Source organism: Nematolebias whitei, chromosome 13 (assembly GCF_014905685.2).
Source record: "Nematolebias whitei isolate Nwh7 chromosome 13, NemWhi1, whole genome shotgun sequence".
Taxonomy (NCBI): Eukaryota; Metazoa; Chordata; class Actinopteri; order Cyprinodontiformes; family Rivulidae; genus Nematolebias; species Nematolebias whitei.
In genome coordinates, this window is record NC_056510.1 from 29,990,723 (window position 1) to 30,002,293 (window position 11,571).

Genomic DNA, 11,571 nt, shown 5'->3' on the forward strand with positions numbered 1-11,571 from the left:
GACCATGGTATTACTGTGCTCAATTGGCCTGCCAACTCTCCTGACCTGAACCCCATAGAGAACCTGTGGGATATTGTGAAGAGAAAGTTGAGAGACGCAAGACCCAACACTCTGGATGAGCTTAAGGCCGCTATCGAAGCATCCTGGGCCTCCATAACACCTCAGCAGTGCCACAGGCTGATTGCCTCCATGCTACGCCGCATTGAAGCAATCATTCATGCAAAAGGATTCCCGACCAAGTATTGAGTGCATAACTGAACATGATTATTTGAACGTTGGTGTTTTTTGTATTAAAAACACTTGTCTTTCATTGGTGGGATGAAATATGCAAATTTTTTGGGACAGGCATTTTGGGTTTTCATGAGCTGTATGCGGGCAGCACGGTGGCGCAACTGGTAGAGCTGCTGCCTCTCAGCGAGCAGGTCCCTGGTTCAAACCCCGGTCCGGGGGCCTTTCTGGGTGGAGTTTGCATGTTCTCTCCATGCATGCGTGGGTTTTCTCCGGGTACTCCGGTTTCCTCCCACAGTCCAAAAACATGCATGTTAGGCTGATTGGTAACTCTAAATTGTCCCTAGGTGTGAATGAGAGAGTGAATGGTTGTTTGTCTCGTTTGTCTCTATGTGGCCCTGTGATGGACTTGCGACCCGTCCAGGGTGTACCCCGCCCCTCGCACAGTGATTGCTGGACATGGGCACCAGCGACCCCCGTGACCCAAAATGGAATAAGCGGGTAAAGATAATGGATGGATGGATGGATGGATGAGCTGTATGCCATAATCATCAGTATTAAAACAATTAAAGACCTGAAATATTTCAGTTGGTCTGCAATGAATCTGAAATATATGAAAGTTTCATTTTTATCATTACATTATGGAAAATAATGACCTTTATAACAATATGCTAATTTTTTGAGAAGGACCTGTATATATATATATATTCATATACAGTATATATGTGTATGAAATGAGATGAAGGAAGAGAGTGAGTTAGATGGAATGGATTGAGCATGTTCAACGCTCTAATTATTTGTAGAGTACAGTGTATTAATTGCTTATCGGTTTTTGATTTCAAAGTCATTTAAAATCATTCAAACGCATAATTTTCACAGCCATTGTTCTTTGGGGTTTGTTAATAGTTGCCCTGCTGGCAGAATTAAAAGCAAATTAAAAGCCTTAACTGTTGACTCCATCTGAAGTCACTCTCCACAACAATTTCACAAAACAATAGGGAGGATTAATGAAAATGCAGCTTGATTTCTGTTCTCCAAAGCTTTTGCTATGGGGGGAACCAATTAACTACCCTTCAGGATGACTTTCACTTCTAACTGCCGGTCTGTTCCGCTGCCAGAAATCGGGATTAATTCTCAATTAATCCCTCCACCAGAACAACTCTGCCTTTGTCTGCTGGGGAGGACATGAGCGTACAACACTGAGGTTTTACCCCAAGCCTGTTTTGCCGGAAGAACTCCACCCCTCCTAAGATTGATACACCCTGTAGACTGGCTCTTCTCAAGCTGAAAATAAGAGCCATTAAAAGGGAATGGTTGACAATGATTTTTGTTTTAGGATTTCGGGCTTTATTAGCCATGCATATTAATGAGTCAATTAATTCCATTCGTCCTCGCAAGTGGTCTGTTTGTTTTTTCGCCTGACCTTTTATCTTAGATGCTTTCACGCTCCGCTTGCTTTAAGCACTTACTCCATACTGGGTTTCCCATAGCCTCATGTCCAAAAGGGACATTTTTTTTTATGTGTTAAGCACTAAGACACTCCCACTCCTCTTTGTTTTTTTCTGTCTTTTGCCACTTTCATCCATCCACTCTTGCTCTATCGTCCCTTCTGTCAGAATGCCTGCTGGATGTATTCTTCTTTGAATGTGACAGGAAATATGCTATTATAGGATGCAGAATATTTGCCTGATGGGATCTGCAATAAAATTACAGCAGTTCTCTTCCATTAGGATCTCTAAACTCCCCTCTATCTAATTTATGATTACCCTGGAAAAAAAAAGACATGTTATATACATAAAGACTAAAGTAGCCTCAGTGCACATTTAGCTCGTCCTGCTTTCAAAGTTAGTTGGGAGGACAGGAGAAATAATTGAAAAGTGCAGCTGGACTGTGTACAATCTTGTAAGGGATGCCTAGGAAATGAGATTAATCAGTGCACAGACATTGTGGGGAAAAGTTTGCAGCGAATGCCTGACAGTTGTGCTCTTTCTCTCATTTCAAATGTTGGCAGGCTAGCAGTCAGCTCCAAGGGAAATGCGCTCCTTTCATACTTGAGTAATTGATGAATTGTATGCAATATGCAAATGAGAATCCATAAATCTTATGAATGACAGCTTAATTTATGTGAGCCTTAATGAATGCAGGATTAGATTTTAATTAAATATCCTCAAAGGCACCCTGACTGGGTAAGTTTTTAAAGCCTTGTTTTGAAGACTTGTTTCATATGCATCGCAGTTCATGAAAAAAAAAAGAGATCAGTGCGAGAGTGGCTTAGATGAAATTTTCTTTGCAGTTTCAAGATAAGACCTGCACTGTTTTGCTTAACCAAAGGCACTTGCAATTAATAAATAGTGAAGCAAAATCATATCTACCAATCTCATTTAGGCTTTCCTGGAACTGCTCATTCTCATACATTTGATTAACTGCATTTACTTGAAGCGCTATCTGATTTCTAACATTTGGTACAGTATCTTTTTAATTAAGAGAATCATCCATTAGGCATGGAAAAGTCAACCAATTAGGCTTTCCTCATCAGTTCCCGTGATGTGGGAAGCCTGCTTACTCATTATCAGGCTCTGTTGATGTGATACTAAACAATCTCCGACTCTGTAGTTATGGGACACACAATTATGAAATCAGCTTTTAACATTAACGATGCATGGGAATAATCAGCAATTTATCGTGTTTTAGATCTTTTATAGATTCTATTTCACAGCTGAGAGGCTTCAGACGCCTCTAACGTAACATGATTATGAGACGAAGTTGCTTGAGCCACTTTCGGAGTGGATTGCTCCGAAAGCCTTTGATGACACAGAGTTGGAGCGACTGGGCCCGAGTCCCTCCGTACCATCAGATGGTCTTCACCCAGCATGGCTCTAATCGCAGCTGAGCCCAGACAAAGGCACCAGGAAGGCACCCGCTCTACTCCTGCTCTCAACCCTGCGCATTAGTCCACCCAGGGATCAGAGAACAGACAGCAGTTTAAATGGGGTGGGGGGGTGTTAGAGGGGATTGATGCTAACTCTCTCCCGCCTTTGATTTCACACCATTTGATCTGTGATATATTGTTTTGTAACAAAGCTTCACAGTTTGCAGGGCGGATGCAGCTGTTCCTAACCCTAATAAATAAAAGTGTGTTTTTCCTTTCTCCCCCGCACTCACAAACTCGCCGTAATCCGGCTATCTAGATCAGATAAGAGCGATGTGGCTACCTGTGCAAGGCGGTGTTTGACAGGTGCAAGGGGGAAACTGATTGAGATAATCCAAGAATAGGTTCAATGCAAATACAGATACAAGATCGGGGGAAGATTAGATGGATGCATGAAAAAGATGGATGAGTGAATTCATTCTCATGTATCACACTGTGACTCTGAGATTATGATCATCAGGATGAATGGCTGCCAAGGTCAGCAGGAAGTATAAATCATATTTTTTCTTCTTTTTTGTTGGACAACATATTCTGAACTTTTTTTCCCAATGCTTTTAGTTTGGCATATTTGTTACCGCTGCTAATATTGGCATTTATTGGTAATCATTTTATTTGTGAATGTATGATTTTTTGGATTAATCAAACAAAAACCATATAAACAAAAACTTTTATTTAAATGCATGATACACAACAAATACCCAGCAGTCAGTACTACCATTAAAAATACTTTAGAAGTTACTTTTTTTTTTGCTCTAAAAATTCCTTCTCTAAACATGTATCCAGTGTAGTGAAAAAAATAAACACAATTAGAAAAAAAAATCTGGAGAATAAAAAAAAAAAATCTACATAAAGAATCCAGCATTTCTTGAAGAAGTGCATATTAAACACAAACTTACATTTCAAAGTTTTAAACAAAACTAAGTTTGTGCTCAGTCTTTGGTTGTAGACAACTCTCAGCTACTACCACACAACATTTAAGCTCAATATCTGTAAAATGTCCTGAGTTACAGCCATTTATGTATTTGCTCAGGTTGATTGGTTGATGGTGGCCATCTTGAATTGGGTTGACCAAAAGTTAAATCAGTTGTAGATGTACACCCACAGATTACTTCCTGGGAGTTTCATTAGACTCTGTACACTGGTTAATTAAATATTTTGCTAACAGATAGATATAGTTGATTCCAATAGTTAAAACCAAAATTTCAGACAACAATTTTGCGTGAATGGTTACTGCTCAAACTCTGTGTTGTGGACAACTCTCAGCTAATACCACACAACATTTTAACATAACTGCTGTACATTTAGGTAAGTTGTTGCCAGTTGTGTGTTTGCTAAAGATGATTAGCTTTGGCAGTTGTCTTGAATCAGGTTGACTTCAAAGGTTAAACATTTGTAGAGGTCCATTCAATGATTGCATCCTGAGAGTTTTATTAAAATTGGTCTACCGGTTCATGAGATACAACACACGCAAACATCAGCAATTATATTGCTCACCCACCTTTTATGGCAACGGGCAATAATTAATAAAATGCTCACTGGTTTCTTATCTTTTAGCTTGTTCAGGGAGCGATGCTGTCTGTCCTCCAGTAATTGCTAACATTTTTCTTTTATCTGCCATAACTGATCTTACGGTGGCTGATTGGTTTGGGAGCCAGAGAGCAAAACCTAATGCTAATTAGATCATAATTATTTGGACATATGAGTCCTCTTCAGTCTCATTTGCCATTTGGAATGTCTTGAAATGCAAAGATAACTGTTTTAAAGTTTGTTTTATATTGAAGAAAAAAAAAAAATCTTCTCCTTTAAATCAAAGCTCCTTACCTTACTTGTGGGGATTTTAAATGAGCAGAAAACACCCCCGACATGTTACACCCCTGTCTCTCAAATAAACAGAGTTAACCTCTTGGGGGAAATGTGTGCATATTTTTAACCCGTTTGATTTAAGCATATAATAAAACAAATACAATTAGAAAAGAAACTAGAAGCTCAGCATGTTCAGACCCCTGATGGTCGGAGGTGGTGGTGGTGGGGTTTGAAATTCTTCCTGACCTGGCACTTAAAAGGTAAGAAGCTGCTTTGTTTTATCAATAAGACCTTGTTTTCATGGCTGGTCACCACCCCGGCAAACCAATCAATGGGGCATGCGCTGCTATCGCGGTGAGAGAAATGAAAAATAAACCCCTGATAATCCTTCAGTTAAAAGGTTACTCGGGGCGTTAAAAGCTATTTTGTTAATTTATTTACTCTCTGCACTGGAGAGATAAAGAAAAGGAACAATTAGGGAATTCTAGGTGAGAGATTTTAAAAGGGCAATGACATTGGGTTAATATTTTATAAGGCCTGATTGGCAGAGACCTAAGGAGGCCTTTTGTTTATCCAAGCCCCAGACGAATGATTCACTCGCTTGTTTTGGCCAGCTGGGTGGAAATGGAATAAATATCTTCATCCTTACCTTTTAGAAACGTCAAACAAAAGGCTGCGATAAAAGGTTAATGGCTCAATCATAACCACCGGGAAATAATATTATGCTCTTTCTCCTGCAAACCAGAACCATCATGGACATTATCAGGTTGAATTCCTAAAGATATTTGAAGATGGGCAGAGCAGATAATACTTTTTTTTCTTCTTCTTAATGTGTAACTAAATCCACTAAGGGAGTGTGCTCACTTGGGCTAAACATTACATTTGTGGTTTCAATTGATTTATAACAGATCATAATCACTGCATTAACAGCGTTCTGGGTAATAAGATCTCAGTCGCTGCTTCCGCCGTCACAAACCTCGTTGTTAGGCCCTGATGGTGAGTTGTCAAAATGTTGCTGTGAGATCAAAACTATCCCTACATCTAATGCAATATCATACCTCTTATTATTCCTATCACATTGTGTTGGCTTCCTGTAAACGGGGTGAGAACGTGAATTTAATTATTGTGCTTTTATTGCATTGTAGTGCTGAAATTGGACTCGTGCGGAGTGTATTGTTGGGCCCCATGTAATCTGATTGCCCGCACTGCGTAGTGGTTGGATAGTATCAGATTCCAACTGACTGTGCTGGGTCAACACACAGCCGGGCCATTAAAGGAAGTCTGGTTCAGGGAAAGTTCACGACTATTTTCTTTTCACCATGGCTGAAAAACAAGAAAGAGAGAATAGATCTGTAACATATTTGTGGCCCTGGCCCAAAGCTGGCGGGGCCTGTTTTGTTTCCTTAATGAAACCCAGAGATATGAGGGGCCCAATTGTTTTTAGTATAAAGACAAATAAAACATGAAACTAAGTTCTTTTTTATGACTGACCTTCAGAAAAGAAATATTGTCCAAGCAAGGCTCAGTGTAAAACCATGGACTCCTTTTGTCCTGAAACATTAAAACACAAGAACAAAAGCAAATTAGAAGTAAGTTACCCAAATTTCAATCTTAAATCCAGTCGTGCTAGCTTTTTCTGCAATAATGTCCTAGTTTGGAGCAGTTTCTGTGCCAGGCTATTTAGGGAATCAGCATCTGCTGCTTGATAAATAGCCTGGCTTTGTGTTTTAGGCCAGGTTGGATTTTTTTTGGGACCCAGCTCATTAGCCTGGAAGACTCGGACCGTCATTGTTTTGTTTGGATGGTATCATATACACCTCAAAAATTGGTATTTCCGGGCGCCAAAAGAAGGAAAATTATACCTGCGTCAGTTCCAAGGCATAAACTCAGCAAATAAGCAAAATAGTCATTAATTCTTCTTGTTTTTAAACAAACTGTATGCTATTTGTGCAAATACAAAGACCAGCACTGCCATAAGGAAAGGAGACAGAAATAATATTTCTGAGAGCCCTTCCTGTTGCTCGGAGGTTCCTCAGTTCAAAGCGTTTCAGTTGCCGTATTGCTTTCATGGCTGGCTAGTAGTATTTGTTTGGAGAGAGCAGCTGAAATGCTATCCCTTTAAACACACAGACGTATTCTTCCTGCAGCCTATCTAAACATTACTAGTACCTAACTGGGCTTTTGTGTTGGGGTTCACATTCTTTGACATGATCTAAGGTTGATGTGACATTTCTTTGTCCGTTTGAGAACAGGTTTTTTTTTTTTGCTTTTAGTATTGTAAGTAAAAAAGGCTTTTACCCATCACATATCCTCTATTGAGGTCTTTCATAAATAATTCAGCCAGAGTACAAGTGAAAGTGATGACAGCAAAACTGTCTGCGATCTCGCCCTCTCATAAGATCAAAGAGGTGCTTCTATAGGAATCGGAATAATGTTTCCAGACTTTCCGAGGTTGAATGGGCATTCATTTCTCTTTCTCTCCTCCTTCTCTTTCTCTCTGCTTTTATTATTGCCCCCCTTAGTTTCTGTCATTTACTCTCCCTCCTGATAGGTCTTTCAGTCTCTTGTGTTTCCCCTCCAAAGGGACATAGTTAGGTGAGAGTCTGCTTTTAGTCCTAAAACCTCCAGAGCCGGTATATGAGCGAGTCAGCACATTCAGACAGACAGAGTGAGTGCACTCTATTAGCAGTAGTGAGGTAAATAAACCTCACAAGACATGGCTGAATAAATTCAACTACTAAGGCAGCTGCTAAGGCCACAGCAGCTCTCTTTAGATACTGCCTTTGGGAAATGTAGTGAAATGTACTGTAACACAAACAGCCTCATGCTGTACTGGCTGTTAAAGTCCTGAATAAAACTGTTTAAATAGCTCATCTACTTTGGATTCCATTTATAAGAGACACTTAAGAGTAATTTGGAAAATAGTAAGTGAACTCACATTTGTAAAATAATCCCTACCCTTAAATTTCAACTGTCTCTTTGACTTGCATATCAAAGATACAAAAAGTTATGGTACACATTTTCCCTTACAAAATGAAAAACCCCAGCTGTCACAGATTCATTCAATGTAAACAGACGCAACATGTTTTTTTAACCACATTTATATGTGTTGTAACTTTAGAGAACCACACACCCCTGAGATGGGGTAGTCCAAGTTCAAGTAAACTTTATTGTCATAGAACAAAATTATATACACTAATAGTAGTATTAAGAAGTAGTTTATGTTAGTATTTATATACAGTATATAGGGAGTGGTGGCGCGGAAGTTAGAGAAGGTGGGCCTGTGATCGGAAGGTCGCTGGTTCAACTCCCGGTACCGACAACATCAAAATGTGGGTGGGATTGATGAAGCACCCGCACCTGCCTCCACCCTCATTTGCCCCACTCTGGGCCCTTGAGCAAGGCCCTTAACCCCACTATCTGCTCCTCTTGGCGCCCTAGATAGCAGCTCTCTGCTCCACACAGAGGGCTGTGGTAGCTCAGTGGTTACGTCAGGAAGGGCAACCGGTGTAAATATAATTGCCAAGTCTTTATGCGACTTAGTTTGCTGTGGTGACCCCTGAAGAGGGGAGCAGCCAAAAGAAGAAAAAAAAGTGTAGCTTTATCTAACTTGATATAGACATATTTAGAAAACTTGAATTTGCTTTTAAAAAGAAGATCAATGTGGAGATCGAATGTAATATTTTGAAATACCATTAAACTAGCTACTGCTCAAACTATCTGCTGTTTGTGATTTTTGTTAATGTATCACTCAGATCAAAGTGTGTCCTAAATTCCTTCTTTTATATACCAGTAACCAACTAGCCCTGCCAGCCATCTGGCCACATTACAAACTAATTTAAACCATTGATGTTGACAACAAACCAAAACACAAAAGAACAGTCTAAGCATGGCTATTGCTGTGTTGCATTTACTTTTGAATTCAGAGCTCAGATCTGGGACAGACATCAACAGTGTTCATGTTGCAAGTTAGGCAAACAGTAGGATTTGCTAATTGCTGTGTTCAGTGACCAGGACAACTACCATTAGCAGTAAAAGTTAATAGATTTCTCTGCATTGTTGCATTCAAACACCGTAGCAACTTGTTCACTGATAGTGAGAGGACAGTACTGTGTGTGATCAATTTACTGTGATACAAACTGACCGATGAGACAAACTGAAGCTACTTGTCATGTGTAAGGCAGCCATATTGGATTTTGGGATTGGGGAAGAAGAAGAAAAATGATAGAAAGTGCTTTGTATTGCCATCACCTGTCTAGATGACATGATTTAACCCTTTTTTATGATATATCTACCTGGATGATTGATCCTACAAACCTTTCTCTGAACCATTTTGGCCTTGGTGTCCTTAGGCTGTTTCTGCGAGTAGCAAGTCGGCCATCTGGCCTAAAACATTTGATTGTTATGCATGATGATCGATTGTTTTGGACGGATGGTCCCCCCTTTTTGCACGTGTAAAGCTACCATAGTTTCTTTGGATTTCACAGAGGGCTGGCTTGAAACACATCAAGGAGGTGCTATTTATAAGACAGATCTGGGTTGGCAGGCCTCAGACTGATGAAGTCTTTCGGATGAGAGACAAAACGTTTCTCCCTTAAAGAAACTGGTCCAGATGACATGATTTAACCTTCTTTTATGATCATCATCATTGTATTTCTCTATACAATGATAAAAAAAAGTTCTCTGCATTTAACTCATCTTACGTGAGATACACGGTGGAGCAGCAGGCAGGTATGTAAGCATCTGGGGAGCAGTTAGGAATTGGGTGTCATGCTAAAGGACGCCACAGCATGTGGGCATGGTGGGGAGTTGAACCTGTGACTTTCTGGTCCCAAGTTGGCTGCCGTACCACTGCACCACAGGCCCCCTAAATGGTCATTTATGACCCCTACATGGTCATAAATCTTCAATTTTCTGAGTCAAAATTCCAACTTCGAGGGCAGACATTAGTTGATTTTACCAACATGAAACTGACAGAGTCAAGATGTAGATACAATTTAATCCCCTTACCAGCAGGCCATATAAAGTATTGAAACTTTTTTTATCTTAAGCACTCCTAAGACAATATATTTACACAGAGTTATAAATACTAATGCGGTTTTGTAACTACATAATTCCACATAAAATGAATTAGAATAAAATATATTTGAACCCTGCATGTAGAAGCTGAAGCCTTCTCAACGAGAGGAAACAGGTTGGCTCTAACCTCAGCCCTTTGTGCCATGCTCCCTTGCTCCAGTGCATCTATCAAAAGATGACACATAAATTCAAAAACTTCTCTTATTTGTTCATTTTTGATGTTTACTGCAAGCCGTAGCTATTATGTTGCATTTTAAAGATACGTTTAAAAAGGAACTATGTATCCTGGCATAGCTTGAAACGGACTACAGTGTGAAATAATTTATGAAGCCAATATGTCACCTGTGTCAAGTCCCCATAATTCATCTTCAGCTGAGACAAGCAGCTCCTGCTTCATGAAGAATATGCCTCTACAGAATCTTGGCCCATTACACGCTCATTGTGTTTTTCTTTTTCAGCCTATAGGCTTTTCTTTGTAACTATAAGCCAGCAAAGTAGGTATTGATTGAAACTCGAAGCTGTATTAATAAGCGAATGAGTAAGATGTGTAGAGAGTCAAGGGTGTATCTGCTTTGAAGGCCTTTTCTCCTACACAGTAAGGTGGCACAGTCATTTATCACAGCTGGATCTGTGCCCCTCGTTTGGTGTAATAAAACTCCCCCATCAGAACCGTCCAACAGGTCTGAATCACTCTGTCACACCACCTTCCAGCTAAGGCACGCATTAAATCAAGCAAGCAGAACATTTCCTAAGGCAGCCATTGCCTTTTAATTTCCTGAAGAACCTTAAAATATCATTCATTACCAGAACTACACATATTTGGTTTTTAAAAGTCTCATAAATCAATAGTGGTCTGACTGCAATAATTATAACAAGTTAACATGTAATTTCCAGGCCGAGGGCCGAGCGCTGGATTTTAGCATATGCAAACGAGGCAATTCAAATAGTGTGGGGATATTAATACGGAGGAACAGGTAACGAGGTGCAGGTTATGAATTATGCATCAAAAAGTGGTTGATCTTCAATAAAGGAAATGAATTCACCATGTAATCTAATTAGTTATGGAAGTCCATTATGTTGAGCTACAGAAAGCAACTGTCCTTGAAAAGAAATTTATTTACAGTACATGTTAGCTCTTTGGAATGGAATTGCATTCTGGAGAGCTCCAAATGTTAACACTTCCCCCGCTGCCACCTCTGCACACACACAGCCATCAATCCCCCCCCCCCTCCCTATGCCAGCCGCCTCCTCGTCTCTCAACCTGTTCTTCTTTCTCCTGTTGCAGCTCCAGACCCGGACGACCTCCAAAAAGAACCCAGAGTGTGACATCACCAGAGAACCCCCACATTATGCCCCACTCCGTCCCTGGACTCATGTCTCCGGGCATGATTCCTCCCACAGGTACGATTTAGTCTGTATTGTGTTGCAGCTGCTAAAACTCTTAATTTACTTTGTCTTGTTCCTTTTTCTTTTCATGCCTCTCTTACACACACACACACACACACACACACACACACACACACACACACACA

General features: G+C 40.2%; 1 protein-coding gene across 6 annotated transcripts in view; it reads left to right on the plus strand.

Annotated features, from left to right (window-relative positions):
* Positions 1 to 11,571, plus strand: part of dachd (dachshund d) — a 142,178-nt gene that overhangs the window by 61,487 nt on the left and 69,120 nt on the right. For all 6 annotated transcript variants that reach the window (XM_037687061.1, XM_037687059.1, XM_037687060.1 and 3 more), the window contains exon 2: positions 11,325 to 11,440. In XM_037687061.1, the coding sequence (XP_037542989.1) occupies positions 11,325 to 11,440 (116 nt within the window). The remainder of the gene's footprint in view (positions 1 to 11,324; positions 11,441 to 11,571) is intronic.